General features: G+C 42.3%; 2 protein-coding genes across 5 annotated transcripts in view; one reads left to right on the forward strand and one right to left on the reverse strand.

Annotated features, from left to right (window-relative positions):
* Positions 1 to 2,712: 2,712 nt before the first annotated feature.
* On the reverse strand, positions 2,713 to 13,050 carry SNAP29 (synaptosome associated protein 29). 3 transcript variants are annotated; one of them, XM_033956603.1, is made up of 6 exons: positions 12,926 to 13,050; positions 12,380 to 12,633; positions 8,093 to 8,289; positions 5,678 to 5,763; positions 5,397 to 5,504; positions 2,713 to 4,965 (listed from the first exon to the last, which is right to left on the reverse strand). In XM_033956603.1, exons 2-6 carry the CDS (start codon positions 12,617 to 12,619, stop codon positions 4,805 to 4,807), a joined length of 792 nt encoding a protein of 263 aa, XP_033812494.1. In that variant the 5' UTR covers positions 12,620 to 12,633; positions 12,926 to 13,050; the 3' UTR covers positions 2,713 to 4,804. The 3 variants fall into 3 exon arrangements, with proteins under 3 accessions (XP_033812494.1, XP_033812496.1, XP_033812495.1); XM_033956605.1 differs by having other exon boundaries at positions 12,903 to 12,936; XM_033956604.1 differs by lacking the exon at positions 12,926 to 13,050 and adding an exon at positions 12,763 to 12,918.
* Positions 13,051 to 13,182: 132 nt separating this feature from the next.
* Positions 13,183 to 22,632, forward strand: part of PI4KA (phosphatidylinositol 4-kinase alpha) — a 261,800-nt gene continuing 252,350 nt past the window's right edge. For both annotated transcript variants that reach the window (XM_033956600.1, XM_033956601.1), the window contains exons 1-6: positions 13,183 to 13,449; positions 14,550 to 14,666; positions 15,276 to 15,369; positions 16,398 to 16,486; positions 20,542 to 20,614; positions 22,165 to 22,424. In XM_033956600.1, coding sequence (XP_033812491.1) covers positions 13,351 to 13,449; positions 14,550 to 14,666; positions 15,276 to 15,369; positions 16,398 to 16,486; positions 20,542 to 20,614; positions 22,165 to 22,424 — 732 coding nt within the window. In that variant the 5' untranslated portion in view covers positions 13,183 to 13,350. The remainder of the gene's footprint in view (positions 13,450 to 14,549; positions 14,667 to 15,275; positions 15,370 to 16,397; positions 16,487 to 20,541; positions 20,615 to 22,164; positions 22,425 to 22,632) is intronic.

A 22,632-nucleotide genomic window follows, 5' to 3' on the forward strand; every position in this document is an offset into this window, starting at 1 on the left:
TTATAAGAAAAGTAGAGGAAGTGTATGGAACTATCAGGGGACTATATTGAAAAAAAACCACCGTTTTTTGAAAACTCTTTTCTTTCCTACTGAGGTAGATAAATTTTTGAACGCCCCTCATACATTTCCTGAACAGTGCAAAATATAGACAACAGATTGTCCAAGCCAGGCTGGAAGACTTGAACATCGAGGCCAAAAGAATTGCCAGAATGGATTCTCTCTCCCACATGATTGGGCTAGAGACTCCGTTCTGTGAATTCAAATAATAGACATGAGGAAAAACCATGTAATAATTAGAATTTATTAACATTGCTCCCATTGTCTGGGAAGAGCAAACCATCAGAATTTCAGTGCTCTTCAAAGGAAGAAAGCGAGGACAAATAGATTTATACCCTATGTGACATCATTTGTAATAATTATTATGCTTTAGAATACAATGGCACAGTTGATCACATGACTTCCTTTCCAAAAATGCCTTACGTCAATGTTAACATTAAAAGTCCATTCTGTTAAGTTTTTAAACTCAGCAGGTGGCAGTGTTTTACTTTTTCTTTCTAAATCACTTTTGATCTCTGACCTTTTCAAATATCATTCATGTCAGTAAAAAGCCCTACTTCCTGCGGACACAACTTCTGTGTGACCTTCCAATTAGCACTGTATGTTCTAAACTACAAGGAACAGATTCTCTCTGTAAAACACCCAAGTTTCCTGTTTCTGAGAACCTTATCTATAAATTCCATGGATGCATATGAAGAATGGTACTGTCTTTAAGAGTCATGAAATCAACCTTCTGAACTTCCATAGAATAGCCAGAATTTAGAATCAGCAATTTAAACAAGGAATGCCAATCTGTGAGCTTAATCTTTTTATTACAAGGTCTCAAGGCTGAGTTTCCAAATTTGAATATATTCATTTAATCTTGATTCATTCACAATCTTAGTTTTCATATCCTCTGTCACACCTGTAAATTCCAGAAAATCTTCAACAAGATATAAATTCTGACAACTGACTCATTTCAATCACTAAATTGAAAATAAAATCACTTTTCCTACCTTTGTTGTCTAGTGCTCTTATTTTTCTACTCATCTTTTCCCATTCTCTGGTTGCACTTCCTTCTGCCTGTGCTCTTAACTCTGTTTCCAGGGCCTTCTTATCCATTTGCTGTTTTCTCTCCTTCACTTTCTGCCCTACATTCATCTTTGGCATTAACTTTTAACATTTAACTTTCTTCCATTTTTCTGCTTCCTCCTCAAATCTATCTACTTTTCCATCTCCTCCCTCTCTCTGCTCTTCCCCACCATCCATGTGTGCCATATTCTCGCTCTTTCTTCTTCTCTATTCCCATCTATCCCTAAACGACATTTCTTCCATCTCTCTTCCCTATGCACCATGCCCTCCTCCATTCCTGTGTATTATATCCTCCCTCTCCTATGGTCTGACATCAGTCTTCCCCCTTTCCTCCTCCTATGGTCTGGGATCTTTATTCTCTCCTTCCCACAGCCTGGCATTTCTTGCCCATCCTTCCTTTGTGGTCTGGCAGCTGTCTTTCTCTTCCCTTTCCTAGTCTGGAATCCCTCCAGCCTCCTTTCTTTCAATAGTCCGACATCTCTTTTCTTCCCCATCCAGTGGTCTGACATCTTCCCTCTCCCCCATCCTGTTGTCTGGAATCTTTATCTGCCCCTTACCTTTCTTCCACTGGAGGTCTGGCATCTTTCCTTCCCTTTCCTTCCCATTCTTGCAGTTCAACATATCTCTTACCCTTGCCCATGCTATCCCACACCTGCGGGATCCGGTGCTTGCTCACCGTTCTTCTAGCGGCACTGTTGTAACTCTTCAGGCCATCAGCAGCATGAATGAAATAAACACACTGCCTTCGGTGACCCAGAAGCTTTCTCTCTGCTACTACTGTCTGCCTATGCACGGCGGGAAGCATAGGAAAAGCTTCCAGGTCACCAAAAGCAGCATGTTTACTTCATTTGCGCTGCTGGCGGCCCAAAGAGTTTGAACAGCGCTGCTGAGAACAAGAATGGTGGGCAATCAACAGACCTCATAGGTGGAGGGTGGGAGGCAGCAGCATGAGCTGCCCAGATCTCTGCAGGCTGCCATTAGCTCGCAGGCCTTGCAAGACCACTGCTGTAAGGTTACTAGATGTCTGGTTTCCCAGGTCAAAAGTAGTAAAATAAAAAAGCCGCCCAGACTACTGACAAGAGTCCTCAAAAATAGGTCATCTGAGGAAACCCAGATATCTGGTATCCCTATCTGTGGTACCTGTTGGGGCTAGCTTGCAGAAGCTTTTTTTTTTTTTGGAGCTCGGGGTCCTTTCCCTTTGTAGTACTGCTTGCCTTGCAGGGGCTTGAGCGCAGGCTGTCAGGCATCCCTAGGGGGCTCAGTGGAGTTCTACAGGGTGCTGGCTGCATTTCACCCCCCCCCTTTCATGTCAGTGGGCCTGCGGGGGCTTGAGGCTCAGTCAGACACCGGTTTGACTGGCAGCCTGAATATTTAGTTAGAGAAGCGATCCGTTTGAGTCAGTGATGTCTTCTCCCAGATCCAGCTACCTTGGGAGCTGAGGGAGGTGGCAGCACAGTTTCAGCATAGGTCACAGTGAGTAAGGCTATTACAGCCTGTGAGGCAATCAGGGGAGATCTTTAAAACCTTTTTTTCAGGTTTCTGTCCCTGCCCTTAGGTTTCCCCATTTCCTAAATTCATCCCCAATTCCAAAATCGTGTTTGGTTTTTTTTTTTTAAAAGCATTTTGGTGCTGTTTTTGGTACCAAAACGCTGCCATGGCAGCCATCTTGAATTTTACAGCTTTGTTACAAGCTTAAAGTGACAGTACACTTTACCACTGTCCGACCAGGGCTCCATGGATAACATCACTCACAAGTAAGAATATGCTGCCTGCTTGTCCTAGGAAAATCAGGATAGCCCTCTGTGAATAAGGATAAGGTAGATTTGCATATAATGAAAGCTGTGCATGCAAATCTCTTATGAATATGCACTGTGGATATATTGAAAAATGCAGCTACTTATTTATTGTCAATTCTAGATTTTAAGATCATCAGCTTTAGTGGTAACCTTATTTATTCTTAACAAAACAAAACAAAAAGGGATGCGTGGCCCCCACCCCATTCTGTCCCCCAACCTCACACACACTGCATTTGGAGGGCATCTACACATGTGCAGATGATCACCAGTCATGGCCCCGAGCTCAATAGTTTTCAAAAACTGGACAATCTGATGCGTTTTGAAAACCCATCCAGATTCCTGGACAATCCTCTAAAAAGAGTATACGTCTGGATAAATCCAGATATCTGGTAACTCTAATCAGCTCTCTTGTTAAATATGTACAGTGGCTACCAATGTGGTTTCTGACCCATATCTAAAAGATCATCAATTATAACTCTGCTCAGGCAGCTTTCTTCCTCCATACACTGATAATAATACTGACACTGGTTGCGACAAGTGCTGCATGGCTATGTAAGCCAGAAGCTCTTCCCTTGCACTTTGAGTTCCCTGTAGCGTAAGAAGACTAAAATCTCTGCTCCCAAAGGAGGAAATAAAACAACATGAAAAATATTTATTTCTTACCTTTGAAATTGGCTTCTATAATATATTGGAAAATTTTAATATCAAGACAACATTGAAGAAATGTACATAGTTGTATGACTATTGGATAGATTGTCATATTTCTGTTTCGAATGCTAAAGCTGTACCCTGTGTTAAAGGATGAACAGCAGTAACATGCAGTTGTTATACACCATTGAAAAAGCTGTACAGTATTAGGGGAAAAAAACCATCAGCCTTCTGGAAATGGCACAGAACAGTCCTGGTTCTGCCAAAAGTCACATTAATGGCTGAAAACTGTACTGGGGTAAGACCCGGATCTCTCTCCTTGTTGGACACCGCTTTGCTTATTCTCAACCATGTTGGGGCACCGGCTGCTCTGGAGCCCCCAAGATCCTGAACCAGGGAATAAAGGCTTCAGCAACAAGTGCAGCTTAGAGACTCAGAAGTAGGGGGTTGAGCCGAGTAAACAGGAGGCTTGGTCAGCAAAAGAAGCTACTGCTTTCAAAATAACAAAATCTCACTGGAAAAGAAAAGGGATAAAAAACCAACAAAAAAAGGGCACCTTCCTCATGACAGCATATGAATAATACAAGTCAACACAGGGGAGCATCAACATGGATCAAAGAGATCAAGGTACAGTTTAAACTTCCTTTCATGTAGGACCAGAAACTCTAAAGTACACTTCAGTTTTCTCAATAGCATAATTAGAATTGTAATCTGAGTGTATTCACCGAGACTTATAAAGTCATGCTTCGGTTAAGGACCTCCTCTGTATTTCTGGCTTTTCTAGGAGGACAAGTCCCTTCCCTCTTTTGTGATGCTAAAGCATACTCCAAAGTTCCACTCAACCCTCAAGGTACAGCAGGATGGCAGAAGTATATACACAACTGAGATTTTGTTTCTGGGCTCAAAGAGAAAATGATTGCCTACTACAGTTCTGCAGATAGTGCAGCAGGCTTCAGGTGGCATCTACCTCATAAACATTTTTTTTCTGAGTGAAGGGGAAGGTTTATGCTAGAAGTATACCTCCACCCCTGACATCATGGACATTTCTGCTGGCAGAGAATTCACAGTTATTTTTATGTTGCTATTGCAAAATCATGAACCTCCTAATACTGCCTGAGTTCAGTTACCTTGTTAAAAGGCAAAAGGAATCATCTATAATACCAAAGAAAAATGATTTTAAGAATCTTAAAGTCTCCAATGAAAATTCAGACAGGAGGTGGGGAGGTTTATCATCAAAGTTCATCTCGGATTTTTTTATCAGTGGTTTTAATGTTAACATCCAGCCTGTCTACTTTGTCAGTCACTCGTCCGATGAGATCATCTTGGTCATCAATCTCAGTTTGCAAACCGAGTGCCAGGTCCTTTAAGCGCCCCAGGCCAGAGCTCATGTCATCTAGAGACAGAAGAGGAAAGGGTCACGATTCTTATTCCCTTTTTGCCTTAAGCTACACCATAATCGATAAACCTTTAAAAGAGTGCATACAGCATAGCTCCTAGGAGCATTAAAAAAACAAAAAATGCATAATATGTTAGGCCAGACCAGAGCAGAGATAGGCAATTACATTCTTTTGAGAGTCAAAGAGTCAGGTTTTCAGGATTTCTACATGACGGAAGCAGTACATGCAAACTAATTTCATGCATATTCATAATGGAAATCTTGAAAATCAGACTGGGTTGTGGCCTGTGATGACTGGTTGCACACCCCTGGTGTAGAGTCAAAGGAAAAGGCAGGCCTTGTAGTTTTCCTTAATCCTCCTTATTCTGCACACAAACACAAGTGACAGGAGGTTCTTTAACCACAGCACAAATATTAAAGATCTTCACCTAAGTTCTTGTCAATTTTTTGGTGGTAATTGCGAAGCTGTTGATTCTTAGGATAGTAGTCCGTGCTGGAAGAGGAAGAGCTCACTTCAGATGTACTAGCACCAAAGCCTGCCAAAACAGGGAAGAGAACATTTAACATGACATGTCACCCATATTGCACAAACTCTGCTCTACAGGTTACAGTGTCAGACTACACAACAGAACAGGACATCGGAATGGCTACCAGGAGGAGGAAAATGATGCATGAAAGCATGTTCTACAGTAATTTCCCTTCCAATCACCTGATGTATCCAGATTCCTTAGTTTTGGATGGCTAGCCTGGTAGTTTGACTCTTGCTCTTTGCTAGTAGAGATGGCCTCTTGCAACCTTATGCAAAGAAGGAAAAGAATACATGAGTGCCCAAGCCTTCCAGTGAAGCAAAATCCAACTCCCAACCTGCCATATCTTTTATTCCCTAGTAATCAAGGCACAGCATTTGCTTGGTGATGTCATCATGACATCTCCTGGTGTGTGATGCTCTCTCATAGCTCAGATGAACCTCCGAGAGGCTCCCTAAGCATGTGCAGCTATTGCTGTGATGGCAGATGATCTCTCCGCTTCAGTCTTGTCTCCCACTCCCTTAAGAAAACATAAGTAACTCCAATTTCTTCATTCTACCACTGTGGACCTGATAATTCAAGTTATTGGCTAGTAGGCTTGTCTAGAACAGTGTTTCTCAACTCGGTCCTGAAGTACCCCCTTGCCAGTCAGGTTTTCAAGATATCCACAATAAATATGTATGAAATACATTTGCATATAATGGAGGCAGTGAATGAAAATCAAGTTTATGCAAATTCAATGTGGATATCCTGAAAACCTGACTGGCAAGGGGGTACTCTAGGACCGAGTTGAACAACACTGGTCTAGAAAGCATAGTGGTACTATCTATTCTTCTACAATCCCACTTTAATTTCCATCTACCCGCCAGGAGTTTGTAGGAAGCCTCAAATTCAGACTTATCCCCACCCCCTCATCACTGTGCCAGTACCTCAGTCCCTCAGTCTTTCTTCCTACAAACCAGGCTGTAGGAGCCGATCTTTACTGCTCGTATTTCATTTCGCATAATTTCAGTATTTTACATTCGTGGTTTTCACCTTCATGCTGTGGAGGTTCCCTGTGGGGACCTCCTTGACTTCGGGAGATTGCAGACATTTGGAAAAAGTCTGTTTCTAGTGGGTTCTCTGCTTATCAATGAACCCCCTGGACAGCATGCACATCAGATTGGGGCTCAAGGACCGTTCCCTTGGGAGCTTGCTCACACCAGGTTTGTCCGCTAGTGGGTAGAGCACAGGCTGAACGGTTCCATGGAGGCTTGACTGGAATCAGAGCCAAACTGTGTTCCTCCACCAGGTGTCTGCGTGGAATGTCCGAGGTAAGCAAAGGTCTCCGGCCGCAGTAGTCAGGCCGATAAGGCAATCGGAAGATTTGAAATCCAGATTTCCAGTTCTTTCAGGCAAAGGATCTCCCTGTGAGCTGTTTCAGCTCTGTCTGCAGTGTTTCCCATTCAGCACATGTCACATGACAGCCTGAATCAGCGATTTTGGGAGGTCTTCAAAAGGGGTTTTGGGGTGGTTTTGTTGCATGTCCTACCACTCACCACCTCTAAAATCCTAAAATTGCTGTTTTTTTAGGGTTCCTGTGGTTTTTCCAGGCTATTTTTAGTCAAAATCGTCACCTGCGGTGGCCATCTTGGATTTTTCACGATTTGAATTTAAACATATTTTTTTTATACTTCCAAGCTTCGTTTTTGCAAGAAAACTACATAGATGTCCTCTCCAGGGCAGGATGCCTCATTTGCGGTGGATGGCTATCAGATGCGCAGCCGTGTTCCATGTGCGCTGCGGCCCGCGATGGATGCAAGGCTCGCCCGGATTTGGTGCCTTCAACCTCCAAGGAGGGCCTTCTGCCCCAACTCCCTTAAAAAGGGTGTTGGGGAGCCCTAGGGAGTGCGCTTAGCAAAATGCAAGTGTGTATCTGGTGAGAAACCTCATAAATCATCCAAACAGTCCAAAACTTATGTGCAGAGGTCGGCTCCTGCCATGGAGGACAGTTTTTCCCTGGAATTTGTGAATATGCTTTATCAGGCATACTTAGTTAAAAAGTCTCTGCCTGTTTCCCTTCCGCCGGCCTCTGTGTCGGTCACCCTGCTCCAATGGACCAGGGTCTTTTCTCTTGCTTTCCCTTGGAGGTGTCGGCAGGTAAGCCGGTTGTGTTGGACACTCTTTCCATACCTCTGCTTTTGCCGGGAGGCACTGTGGCAGTTGCAAATGTGGTGAACTTGACAGATCTCCAGGATCAGGATCAGTGTGGAGCCCCAGATTTGGGGGGAGGATCCCACTGTGCGTCGATTTTTCAAGAATTGAAGCTGCAGACTGAGCAGCCGGCCACTGCAGAATGTTCCCTCATAAATGTCAGCAGTTATTCTAGAGCCAAGCAGAATCAGGTTCTGGTTAGGACTGCAGAGAAAACTAGAGGGTCAATAGGAGGCACTCTTCCCTCTCAGCCATTACAGATCCAATGTACCAGCAGTGCTCAGATAAAACACTGAACAGTGGCTTTTCCCACTCAGCACCATTAACAACCCCCCTAAACCCCCTCCCCCCCAAAAAAAAAAAACCAAAGCAAACAACAACAATAAATAAGAAAAAAATCTCACTTGCTGCTGGCTCTGGCTTCAGGAGCTCCATTCTGCACAGGAGGAACTTCAGTTGGTTTAGATTTGAAGTAATTTACAAACCCACCAAAGACACTCTTAATATTATTTATGAGCCTTTGACTGGTCTTTAAATCTTGTTCCATTTTATCTACCATTCTCTCTGTACGTCTCAGGGCTTCACCCTGGCGAATCAGCTCCTGGTGAAATCAACAGAAATAAAGAAAGAAAAAAAAAGTTAAAGAAATTGGCAATTTGAGACAAGTCTCAAAGTAGAGTTCTGAATTCATTTGTTTGTGATTACCTGGTTGGTTGATTATTTTTACATGATATTCACTATGAAACACATTTGCATGTAATGTCTCCATTACATACAAATATAGCTCATTCATACTTATTGTACATATCCTGAAAGCCTGATAAGACAATGGGCTATTATAATTCTTCAGTGTTAGGATATGAGAAGTTATACATTGAAAGCTTCGGTTCTGCTTAGAAAATAAGAGGAGAGCTTGACTTCTGCTTATTCCATGACCTACAGGACTGTACAGCTAATCATGATATTAGGGCTAGTGGTACAGGCACTGTAAGGTGACTTAACGCCGTAAAGCAGATCAAATGGAAATGACTTTTAGTTGATATAAACTATTTTACAAAATAAATATTATGACAGCTTTAAATTTTAGGATACCCTCCCACTTCTAGTTTCTATTCACATTTTTTCCAATTCCTTACTAATGCATGAACCATCTGTCCTAGCCACCATAAAGGACAGACAAGACAAGTTAAGCATGTTTTTGAAAGATGAGTAACCTTTAGATATGTGACGTGCTTTAAATCAGAGCATACTGTGAGAAACCAAAGCCAGAAGCAGCAGCAGAAACCATCCCTATCATGAAGAAAATGTGATTCCTTCATTTACTTGACAAAAAAGACCACTGACCATTTTAGTAGCCACCCTCTAGACCAGGGATCTCAAAATCCCTCCTTGAGGGCTGCAATCCAGTAGGGTTTTCAGGATTTCCCCAATGAATATGCATTGACCTTGGGCAGGTCACTTAGTCCTCCATAGCCCCAGGTACGTTAGATAGATTGTGAGCCCACCAGGACAGATAGGGAAAATGCTTGAGTACCTGATTGTAAAACCGCTTAGAAAACTTTGATAGGCGGTATATAAAATCCTAATAAACTTAAACTTAAACTTAAACTTAATCTCATGCATATTCATTGGGGAAATCCTGAAAACCCGACTGGATTGCAGCCCTCAAGGAGGGACTTTGAGACCCCTGCTCTAGACTAACTCCATCCTGTTTATATCTGTTTGAAGGTGCAGTCTCCAGAGTTGTACACAGTATTCTAAGGGCCCCTTTTACAAAGACAAAATAGCAATGCTACCGGGGTAAATGCACCAAAGCCCATTCAATTCCTTTGAGCTTCAGTGCATAATCACTACTACTCTTTTACTAAGCCACGATAGATGTTTCTACAGTGACCCTAAATGAACTGATGCTCATAGGAATTGTACGAGCGTTGGAGCAGCGTCGGAACATTTATCACTGGGCTAAAGTAGTGGCGTACCTAGTAGCATATGTGACACCCAGGACCCATCATTTTTTAACACCCTCCTCTTTATGAAAAACATGATTTTTAGTAATAATCCACATGTTGTAGAACAAGAGTGTACCTAGGAAAAGGCAGCATCTTACACACTGCAGCAAGCAATAGAACATCAATACATCCAATGTAAAACAAACAAGCCTCATTGGTACAGGATTGATCCTGCAGTCAATGCGCACAGTCAATGCTAACAGAAAACCATGTCTTTTATATACACTGAACAAAGAAACACCCTTGCCCAGTATGGAATAAATAATCAAACACTAAAAATAGAAATATGTAGACAAAAGTTAAACTGAACCACCAAGAAGACAGACTTTGCATACAATGCAACACAACAGAAAAAGAAACAATGAAGCATGTCCCCTAATATTGTGCAAAAATACAAAGATAGCTTTTTTTTTTCAAATTTATATCTATCACCACTTACAAATTAACAAATAATAATAAAACAGAAAATGGAAAATAAGATAATACTATTTTATTGGACTAATACATTTTTCAATTAACTTTCAGAGGCCAAAACCTCTGTCTTCAGGTCAGTATAGTATAATGCTCTTATGGTATCCTGTCCTGACCTGAGGAAGGGGGTTTTGGTCTCTGAATTAGTCAAAAATGTATTAAAATTAGTCCAATTAAAGAATCACCTTATTTCCATTTTCTGTTTATAAACATTTGAATCAACACAGCTACAATACTACTTTATCCTAAAGCAAAAAAGTGAATAAAATAGAAACATTTTTTCTACCTTTGTTATCTTTGGTTTCTGCTTTCCAAATCTTCTCATCACTCTCTGCCCTCTCTTTGCCCCTTCCATATGGCATCTTCTCTCCTTCTATGCCCCTTCCTTCATTCTCTCCCTTTACCCCCATTTGTCTGGCATCCATCTTCTTCCCTTCCCTCCCCCAATGGTCTGGAATTTCTCTCCTCTCCTTCCTTCCCCCCATGGTCTGGCATTTCACTCGCTCCTCTCCTTTCCCTTCCCTCTTCTTCCATCTCAATTTATTTTCTGCATCTGTATAGATTAAAAAATTCTTACTATCCAGTCCTCTATTTCTCTCTTTTCACTCTGTCTACCTACAGCTTACCATCTCTTTTCCTCACCTCCTCCAGTATTTCACTAACTTTGTCCTCTTCCCCCCATTCAGCATGTGCTCATTTTTATTTATCCCCTCCTTCCATCAAGTGCCATCATCTCTATCCCTTCCATCCAGTATCTTCTTCTCTCTGTCTTCTCCACTTCCATCCAGCATCTGCCCCCTCTCTCCACTTCCATTCAATGTCTCCTCCCCTTTTTTTCTCTCTCCCCACTTCCATCCAGCATCTGCTCCCCTCTCTCCCATCCCCACTTTCATCCAGCATCTGCTCCCCTTCTCACTAATATCCGTCTGTCCCTTCTTGCGTCCTTTATTTCACATCATCTGCCCTCTCTCTCCCTCCAAACCAATTCTATCCAGTATCTTTTCTCTTCTCCTTGCATCCCAATTCCATCAGCATCTGCCCCTCTCCCTCCCTCCACCACCCTTTCATACTAGTACCCTGCTCTTTTCTCTCTCTCTCTCTCCCTCCATCCCAATGCCATTCAGTATCCTGTCCCCTCACTTCCCCACCACTGCTGTATGCTTCTTGAACCAGCATCAGCGGCTGTAAACTTAAATGCAGCCATTGTGGAACCTTCCTATACCTTCCCGCAGCCGCTGACTCTGCTCCGAAACAAGGAGGTGATGTTGGAGGGAGCGGACCGGCAGCCATGGGGAGATGCAGAAAGGTCCTGTGATGGCTGCATTTAAAGTTTGTTTCTGGTTTGGGAAAGCAGCAGCGGCAGAGTAGGACGGGAAGTCCTAGATCCACTGTGCCAGCTGTGTACCTCCTTAAAAGGTACTACCCGCCCCTTGGTACAGCTTAGGTAAAAGAGGGGGTAAATTCCTTCAATCCTAATAGGAATTGATGCATTTTACAAAGCAACTTAAAACAATATAAAATAAAATATCAATTATGTAAACCCAAAATTTAGGCATGGGGAGAGGGGAACCTGCAAAAAGTGCAGTTACAATCTAACCACCTTAAGCACTATTCTTCTATTTATCTGTTATCATCTGTTTTATTACCATATTACACCCACATTCCTAATAAAACAAAATACCATCACTTATTTCTCTATCATATCTCCTCTCTTCTACATTTCTTGCAAAGTATACATATTGAGACATCTACATCAATCCCATCACTAGTTAAAAACAACTTACCTTGATTTAAATGTAGGATGACAAAGTTAGAAACTGCACTTTTTAAAAAGCATATCTCTCTTTGATATCAATGGAAATGAGACACAAATAATCCCAGAATTTATTGAACATAGTACATTAAGATAAGCTTTCCTCTGTACAAACAGATATTTTAGTTTATGCTGTGAACTGTGTCCGTTGTTACTTGTGGTCATTCCTGTACATATCATCTAACCAGAAGCTTCTGATTATAGGAGTTTGAGAACACAGCTTTATGAGGTTTTGTTTCTCAATTTATGATAACTAGATACGTGAACAAGTATAAAGATTGAAACCCCCCCCCAAAAAAAATTTCACAGTGACTTGTAAGACAAGCTAATTTATTATTTCTTTTTTACAAGACTAGCTTCTCCACCCCCCCCCCCCCCCCGATCCAGTAGTATTTTACCTCTGAGGTATCGACCCCAATCTTTTCAGACTCATAAATAAGAGAGAGGGAGCGATTAGTGCTGTCTACTGTGGCTTCAGTTCTCCTCATCACTTCCTGCCGCAGATGCTGCTGCCTCTCTGTGGCCTCCCTCCGCCGCCTCTCAGCAGGGTCCTCGTCGGTATGGGCTCCATCATTCCACTTTGATGGTCTGAAATCCTCGTCCTCTTCTTCATCAAATGGGTTATAACTTCTAGACATAGCCTCAGATCCTACTACAGAATCAGAGAACAAAGAGCTAAAGCCACCCACAGCAGGGCTTCTGAAAAGAGTAAATATTAGCCTGCCAGAAAAACAAGATTAGCACACGATACTGGTATAAGTTACAAAAAATACAAACAAACCCCAACAAAAAACCCGTAACCTCTTCACTGACCACCGTTTCAGCTGTATCCCAACACCCCTATAGCTTCAACCCCACAGAAACTAAATTGAGAAGCTGTGGTAGCAGCAATAAGAAATTGAACCAGTAGAAAAGCCAGACCAGCTTCTTTCCGACGTCCCCACCTGGAACCTGGATCAGCTGCTTCTGCTTTCTACTTCCGCAGTCAATCTGACGTCACCGGTCACTGATTCGGGGCTCAACCACTCAGATCTGTTCTGGAGGGGGATGACAGAAAGATCTCCTATCCTGTCCGGATCTCTTTTACTCAGTTCAGTTCAAAAAATTACGTAAAGAAGAGCAAATCGTTTTTGTGTCCCTTTATGTCTTTTACGGCTCATGGTTTCTATGTTACGAGGTAAAGAGAAATATTAGGGATGAATTGCTCCTCATGGGGCGGAAGAGTCTTTGAATACTAGCATACCCTGCGCCTGTGCAGCTCGGCCTCTGTCAGGTGACAGTGGAGCGTGAAGCCGCTCTGAGGTCGGTGAAGTCGCTGGCGTTCTGTCACCGGCCGTCAGGACTTGAAAGTAGGGTCTGTGCTGTAAACATGGCAGCCAGAGGCGGTGGCTCGAGGAGCTTCTACTTTAATACTGTGCTTTCTCTTTCGCGATCCCTGGCCGTGCAGAAACTGGCCAGCCTGGAGAAGGTAAGAGAGAATTTCCGGCCCCCCGATGTGCTGAGTGCGCTGTCTGACCTGGGCCCATGCTCGTTTGTAGTGATAACCCATTGGATTCTCTGTATCTGTTGTGCTGTCCGTTGCTGGGTGGCACCGCTTGCTGTGCTGCCCTGTACTCTGTGGCACCGTTTGCAGTAATGCCCTATACTCTTTGTGCTATGTGGCACCGCTTGCTGGGTTGCCCTGTACTCTGCATGTGTGCTGTATGGCATCATTTGCAGGGTTGCACTGTACTCTGCCTGTGTGATGTGTGGCAGCATGCACAGTGCTGCCCTGCATTCTGTGTGCTGTGGCAGCATGCACAGTGCTGCCCTGTACTCTGTGTGCTTGTTGTATGGCAGCATGTGTAGTGCTGCCCTGCACTCTGAGTGTGTTCAGTGCTACCCTTTACTGTATAACATCACTTAGTACTGCTCTATTCTCCCTATGTTGTACAGCACTGTTCAGTTGTGCAAATATTGTGTGGTAGATGTAGGCAGAATTTATTGTGACAAATATAAATTTATAAAAACCTTTTTCCCAAACAAGGGACCCGACACGGTCCGTGTTTCGGACAAACCTTTGTCGGGTCCAATATGCAAAAAGGTTTGAAAAATATGCCACAAAAAATATGGAATAAAAAATCATAAACCAAAAAGTCCAATGTGTCGAGAATCGCCAACTCCTGTAAAGCGTCTCACAAAGTGAGTTACAGGAGTTGGCGATTCTCGGCACATTGGACCTTTTGGTTTATGATTTTTTATTCCATATTTTTTGTGGCATATTTTTCAAACCTTTTTGCATATTGGACCCCTGACGAAGGTTTGTCTGAAACACGGACCGTGTCGGGTCCCTTGTTTGGGAAAAAGGTTTTTATAAATTTATATTTGTCACAATAAATTCTGCCTGCATCTTGTACACATCTGCAGTTGGTTTTTATTTGTTCCTGGTTGGTTTTTTCTGCAGATAAGGTTAGACCCCTCCTTCCTTTTTTGTTGCTCTCCAAATATTGTGTGGTACCACCTGGTACTTTCTTGTTTGGTATGTTTATTCTTAGTAATATATTATTTGGGTCACTTTTCCTCTGGTAGGTACAGAAGCTTCTATGTATGTGCCCGGTGGATTTTCATGGAATTTTCCAGCTGGATGAACGGCGCAGAGATGCAGTGATTGCTTTGGGTATTTTTTTGGTGGAATCGGGCCTTCAGGTCTGTACCTTCTCTCTCTTTTCTTCTGTTAACTAGTTCTGTCCATTACAGGGATAGTGAATGCACCTTTTTTTTTTTTCAAAGTACTGTAGTTCTTTTAAAAGTTAGGCAATCTCCCCTGATGCTTTGCTGTAAATGAATACATCTTTCTCATTTTCTTTTTTACTTATGCCATCATTTTATAGCAGAATAACTGCCTAGGTAGGCAGTGTGTAACAGAATACTTTTCAAGGGCTTCTAATAAATGTAGTTTTATGTAGCGTTTTTCATCCAAGTAGAACTCCGGCGTACTGAACAGACAAATTCATCAGCCACTTTTGGAGTGGGTGTAATGGATTTGGACTGCTTGAAAGAATCCAGAGTTGAAAGTTAATCTGGCAGTGTTATTCTTACTTGTTTATAACAGGTTAAACTAATCCCTTCTTTTACTAAGATGTGCTAACCGTTAATACGTCCATAGACTAACATGCACATGTTAGCGTTTAGCGCGCGCTAAATTGATTAGCACACCATAGGAAAAGAGGGCCTAAGTCTCAAGGAGATAGGGGAATCTGCTAATTGTGTTTTACCTGCTCAGATTCATCTATGCTCTGGATCTTTTTTTTCCAGCACAAGGACATTCTAGTGCAATACCTTCTTCGGCTGCTGAAAGGGCTTCCCAAGGTACAATGGATAGAAGAAAGTACTGCACGGAAAGGCAGAGGTCAGTACCATTCAGGGTGGGGTTTAAAAAAAAATTTTTTTTTTAAATTTTAATCAGGCTTTGTGGCATACTGTATTTGAAAATATTTTCTTTAATGATGCACTGGGTAGTTGCATAGAATTTCCCCAGTAGTAGATTGCCCCTGCATGTTCCAGGGGCTGTGAACACTGCTTCTACATCATTCCAGGCCTTGGAAAGAGAAGGAAGAGTTAAGCCTGGGAACTGAAGTAGTTGTATGTTAATCAGATATTCTGTATTTATGGAATGGGATGTGATGGAAAGGTGCAAAATTTTATGAACTTGTCCTTTCTGTTGCTGTGTTACAGTCAGGGCTGTGGAGTCGTTGGAGTTGAGGAGTCAGAGACAATTTTGGGTACCTGAAGTCAGAGTCATGGGTACCCGAAACTGAGGAGTCAGAGTCGAAGGATTTATCTACCAACTTCACAGCCCTGATTTTTATAACCTCTCATAATTCTTTTCTTATATACCCAACCCACCACACTCTCCCCCCCAGTCCCTTGTAAAATCCTAACGGCCAAAAAAGAAATATCAGGAAACTTCCAACTATTAAAGGTTTAAGTCATTTTAAGACTACTATATGCTCTTGAAGGTAAATTCTGAATATACTGCTCCCATATTAACCAATATTGCTTCTTTCAATGAAAAGTCAAACAAGCATCCCGAGCTTCTAACATCAAAAGAGACATACCCTTCTCTTAAGGAAAAGTGTTCTTGTTTATGTGGGTTGTACTATAGCACTGTGACTGATTTCTCAATCCATTAGATGTTGAACATAGATTGTCATGGGCTGAGGGTGTGGAAGAACAGGGTGACATGAAGAAGGGGAAGGAATTTTCTACTTTTCCTTTATTTTGATTTTTTTTATATACTTTGACTAGCTCAGATGTGGAGTATTGCTGTAGATCTCTTTAAGGGTATACTTTTTATTCCCTTTTACCCTGAGCTAGAGATTGTTTTTTTGCTGAAAGATGCTGATAATGTAGTGGCTCCTTTCTTGCACTCTTCAGGCATGCTTCCAGTTGCAGAGACCTTCAGCTTTTGCCTGGTGACTATGTTATCCGATGTTGCTCACAAGGATCCAGCTTTCCGAGTACAGGTAGGATTGCCTGTATGTCATAGTGTGGCAGAAGCACTTCTGTTTGTGTCATTTTTAGTAGAAGGTTTATAATGTTGTTGAAATGAATTCTATTGTTTTATCTTAATTGAAGATTATTTGTTTCTTGTGACTCGCCAAGACCTTTGTGAATTTGGTGGGATATAAATGTATTAACTAAATACATAAATATAGGGGCATATGTTTCTCGCATGTTCTCATATATACATCCTCATTGTGTTTTTCATTTGTTTTGTAAAACCACCAGGAGAGAACATTCTTGGCTTGGTAATATACCTTTTGGGGGAAATAGTATGTAGACTTTCATTTCTAGAGCATGGCAGGCTCAGAGGGTTGCTTCACTGGAATTTTTTCCAAAGCACTTGATATTGTTTTAGGCGGGTCTGCGACAATTGGTAAGAAGACCAATTGTGGCATCCTGCCCATCAGCCCCATGCCCAATAATTCTCCCTCCATCATCTCTCTCCTGCACCATGCCACATCTCTCCCTCCAGAGAGAGATGAGAGGGAAATATGTTGGATGTGGTGGTGGAGAGGGAACAGGGGACAGATAGAGTGTGGATTGCAAAGCCCATGGCTTTGTGAAGAAGTACGGCAAATTCTGAAGGACTCCTGTTGGTGGTCCAAGTTCTGTATCCTAAGTTCATGCCCCCTCCCTTCTGCCTTTCATCCTTTCTCCCAAGTTCACGCTTCCTTCCCTCTGTATCCGAAGTTCGTATCCCCACCTCCTTTGTCGCAAGTTCATGCTTCCTTCCTTCTGTATCCCAAGTTTGTACCCTCACCTCAGACCTATGTCCCAAGTTCATGCCCCCCTCTGGCAGGCTAAGACATCTGTGTAGTCCTCCTTCTTCTCCTTTTCTAGTCTTGACATCTCTCTCTCCCTTCCTCCATCACCCTTCTCTGGAATCTGGCATCTCTCCCTTCCTTGAGTCATCTTTCCTCCCCCCCAGTGTAACATTTCTCCCTCCCTTCCTCCATTCTGCCCCCAGGAATCCTACATATTCTCTTCAAGTTTTAAGTTTCAAGTTTATTAGGATTTTTATATACCGCCTATCAAGGTTATCTAAGCGGTTTTACAATCAGGTACTCAAGTATTTTCCCTATCTGTCCCGGTGGGCTCACAATTTATCTAACGTACCTGGGGCTATGGAGGATTAAGCGACTTGCCCAGGGTCACAAGGAGCAGCGCGGGGTTTGAACCCACAACCCCAGGGTGCTGAGGCTGTAGCTTCAACCACTGCGCCACACACTTCCTTTCTTTTTTGTAGCCTCCCCCTTCCTGTCCAACATTTCTCCCCATTTTCCCTCCACCAGTCCAGCATTTATTTCTTTCTGCCTCCTGCATGCTTCCTCTCCTCCGGTCCTCATTTCCTCCCCCAACCAACATCTTTCCCTCTCCCTCCATGAGTTCAACTTTTCACTCTTATCTGCCTCCTGCACACCCTCTGTTCTCTCCCTCTTCCTCTGAGTGTGACATAGTAACATAGTAGATGATGCCAGATAAAGACCTGAGCTACCCGGTACTGTGCTTGGGTTCCAACTGCCGAAATCTCCATCAAAACCTACTCCAGCCCATCTACACCCTCCCAGCCATTGAAGCCCTCTCTAACCCATTCTCCCCCAAACGGCCATATACAGACACTTCTTCTTCCCTCCTTTCTGCTCTCCCAATCCAACCTCTCTCCTTCTTTCCTCATGAGTCCAACACTTTCTGCCTCCTGCATGCTTTCTCTCTCCCTTCTTGCCCCCAAGTTCATCTCTTCCTCTCTGTCTCCTTGCATGCTCTCTCTCTCTGCCCCGGCTCTTCTCTACACCCACCCCATGATATAGGTACTTTCATTGGCTGCTGCTGGCAATGCCCTTTGGACCGCAAATCATGTATGCAGCCCTGCACCAGCATCTTCTCTCTGCTGTGGACCTGAGGAATTGGAAGTTACATCAGAGAGGGCAGGCCACAGTAGAGAGAAGAGGCCAATGCCAGCGACAAGGAAGCGTATGTGATTGGCTGCTGTCGGTGATGTCTTTTGGGACACAAATGAAGGAAGGACTGCCACAACCTTGTGCCAAATTTTTTTTTGAGGTGGGTCTATGGGTGGGGTTTTTTCCTATGACTTATAATTAGGGTGAGCCTGCAATGTTAATAGAGTTTCTGAAATTAGCAGGGCTCTGATGATACTGAGGACTTTTTCCTCCACTAATTCTTGTTACTTATTTGCTTGTGAGTTTGGTTCCTCCCCCCAGCAGAAGAGAGTGGATCTTTTTATTAACATAGTTGATTTAATAATCTACCTGATCCCTGACCCGTATTTCACTATTGGACATAATCTGGTCCCCCATCCCCACCTATCCCCAGTCAATTCTTTTTTTTTTAAGTTCAATGCTTTTTATTGAATTTTTAATTACAAAAGAGAAGAAAAACATTGACCATATATAGTGTTATTGAGCTTCACAAGGATATGAGGAAGGTCAATAAACTAACAAAATATCAATAACAAAAATAATATATGTCATGAAGACAAAACAAAATCAGGTTGGTCAAGAGTGTCTGAGATAAAGAAGATGCTGTATTTGCTGTGTTGGTGGGTATGCATCACAGCAATGTAGTATGAGATTAGTTGACAGAGTTAGTAATTACTGAGTGAATCAGTGTATGCTCCCTAGGGACCTCCATTATGACCTCCATGTTTTGAAAAAAACAGTAATGGGGACCAGAGGTTCCTGAAACATTTTATAGAGTTTCCCCAGTCAATTCTATTCTGTCCCCACACCATCCCCATCATATGGACTCCCATTGGCGGCCCAGTTCCCACAGAACTTTTGCGGGAGATGACCAAGGCGGCAGCCTTGTTGAAGAAGCGCTGCATGGGGAGGTGGTGTGTCGGCAGCCCTGTTCCAGATCAGGGCTGCCCACAGCTTTGTGAAAAGTTTCCTCAGCAGCCTTGTTGAAGAAGCTTTGTACGGGGAAGCGTTGGCACATATTCATAGGTATTCATCGCTCAGTCTGCAGCCAGGAAGTCAATTTGTAGTAGGGACTTAATGCATCCTACCAATTGTCATCCTACCAGATGTCACCCTATTATCATTCTACTAATTGTCTTCCTATGAATTGTCATTCTCCCATTATTTGCAAAGTGAAATTGACCTAAGCACTGCATGTGACTAATAGTGAAAAGACTTCTCAAAGCCTTGTAAACCCATTTCAAGACTGGCTGAGGTTTGCTGTTATTTTAAGTTGCAGTAGGAGAAGCGTTCTCCTTACTGAGTGTCACTTGAGTACTTTTTGTTCTGCATCTTAGGGTCAGAAAGGTTTCACCTCTCTGTGAGCATGATAATGGTTAAGGATCATTTGACCCATGCAGTTTTACATTGATTAAATTGTGAACAATGGCATAAGATTTGTTGGAAAAGACACGGCAGAAGGGAGATATAATCCGAAGTCTACAAAATCCTGAGTGGTGTAGAACGGGTACAAGTGGATTAATTTTATTTTTTTACTCCATCAAAAATTACAAAGACTAGGAGACACTCGATGAAGGTATAGGGAAATACTTTCAAAACCAATAGAAGGAAATATTTTTTCACTTGGAGAATAGTTAAGCTCTGGATTGTATTGCCAGAGGATGTGGTAAGAGTGGTTAACGGAGCTGGTTTAAAAAAAAGGTTTGGACAAGTTCCTGGAGAAAAAGTCCATAGTCTGCTATTGAAACAGACATGGAGGGGAACCACTGCTTATCTTGGATTAGTATCATGGAATGTTGATACTATTTGGGTTTTTGCCAGGTACTTGTGACCTGAATTGGTCACAGTGAAGATGGAATAATGGGCCAGATGGACCATTGGTCTGACCCAGTAAGGCTATTCTTATGTTCTTATGACTAAAGTGGATTGTAGCAGACTATTGGACTAGGCACAGAAATATATATTCAAGAGATGGTGCCATTCTGTCTGTCCTTATGCTCATAGTCTGGATTCTGCTATTGTGTCTATAAGGAAATATTTTCACAAGAGGGGTTTTTCTTTCTTTTCATCATTTTCAGATTTTAGAGACCATTCTGGGTGTGATGCACTATCTTCTGGGAATGTGTCAGACCCCTCAAACTCAAGATAAAGGTACCACAGACATTCTACTGCTTATGATGACATATGTTAAGTAAAATAAGTGACTTGTAGAAGAAAATGGTATTGTCCTTGGTGTGCATGGGCGAAGGGTGAATACCTGGACCACAGATAAAACTAATATGGAGAAAGCTGACAGGGAGGTGTAAGCATTATTTTTATCATTCTTTGTTTTTTACACCTTTCAATAAAGCCTTTTCATGTACTTGCATAAAAAAACAGGTTGAGGCCAATATCTGGACCAAAGACAAGGACACAAGTTGAATATATTGTCAGTCTAGATTCGTGAGCACAGATTATAGTCTAGGTGTTCATTTGCAAACCTACTGTATATAGGTTACTTTCATACTGCCCACATAGCTACAGAGTCCATGAAGACATTGTATCTTCTCTTTCTGTGGGCATATTTTCCAATCAAAACAATGTTTGTATACTTTTTTTTTTTTTTATAAATCTTTATTCATTTTCAAAAATTACAACAAGTGTACAACATTTATTCAGAAATACCTTAATTCATCACTTGACATTCTTATACTTTTGAAAATACAAAAGTGTATATTGTGGCAACTCCCTTCTTAAAAAGAACCCATTTCTACAAACTCTTCTATCCGGTGTAGTAGTTTTGAAAACTGACCTGTTACTCTGACAGAAGTACACCAGCTGTAAATTTTTCTGCAGACTTGACTGTTTATCCAGATGAACCAGATTGGGTTAAACTTGTCCATTTGTATGTGCATGACTCGCTTGGCAAAATTAATTTGTTGCCATAAAACTAGGATTATGTAGGTCCTTCATTTCATCAGATTCCTTCATGCCAACAGCAAAGATATTTTGGTTTGGAAAGATGGTATATTTTCTGTAATTCTCAGTGTTGACCACATTAAAAGTCACTATGTTTTTCAAATAAAATTCACTATTTTGAGGCAAAGAATGTGTTTAATGATGTCTTTTAATATTCAAATCGTTTTATTAGCAAAAAATAACCACAAACAGAGGCAAACACACAATGAGATCTACTTGCCATGGAGGACTACTCAGATATCCTCCATGGCCCAACCAAGCCACCCCTTTCCAAACTGAAATCTCTCCCTTCCCTCTATCATTCAACGCACATAAACAGGTGGGTTGGCATACAGTTGAAGTCGATTTAAGATGCAACTACAACTCCTTGGAGTCAAAATGTTCAAATAAAGAGTCCAAGTATTGAGAAAGTCTCTGCTTCTTCTGCTAGAGGAATAAGACAACCTGGCCTCCCATCCCATCAGTTCATGCAGTTTGTTTCTCCAGTACCAAAAGGAGGTGGCTCTGCAGACATGCAATGATTCAGAATACATTTTTCCCCAAATATAACATTTACCAAGAAACAGTTTCTCTGCAGAGGTATACACAGACAACATAGAAAACTGAGCAAATAGCATGGAAAGCACAGAAACAGGAATAGATACTTGTACCCCCCCTCTCAGAAAAGAAGCCAGGTTCCTCCAAAACCCTGAATACCTTCACAGAGCCAGAGGCCTTGAAATAATGATGTCTTTTTCTTTCAGAGTACCTCTGTAAATATGCTGTGCCATGTTTGATTGGAATCTGTCGCGCATTTGGCCGCTACAGCAACACAGACGAGGCTCTGCTGACCAAGTTGTTCCCAAAGGTCTTGCCGCAGACTGCAAGGGCCCCAGAGGACCTAGAGGGGGTTCGCAGGCGCTCCTTCAATGACTTCCGGTCAATTATTCCCACTGCCTTGCTGACCGTGTGCCAGGGCGACTCCCTGAAGAGAAAGAGCAACAACGCATCCAGTGGTTCTCAGGTTTGGAACGCCTTCCCTTGACCTGTTCTTCATGCACAGCAGAGGGCCCACATTTAAAGACCTGATGGGTTATATAAGGGACTCTTGCAGTGTTATCTTTGTGTATTTAGTTTGCATTGCTGTTGCTAGGTTTGTCTTGTATAGTTTTCTTTCTATACTATAATCACAGTGTCTTTATAAATTCTAAATTAAATATAGTGAATATCTC

This window comes from Geotrypetes seraphini, chromosome 8 (genome assembly GCF_902459505.1).
Source record: "Geotrypetes seraphini chromosome 8, aGeoSer1.1, whole genome shotgun sequence".
In the NCBI taxonomy this organism is placed as follows: domain Eukaryota; kingdom Metazoa; phylum Chordata; class Amphibia; order Gymnophiona; family Dermophiidae; genus Geotrypetes; species Geotrypetes seraphini.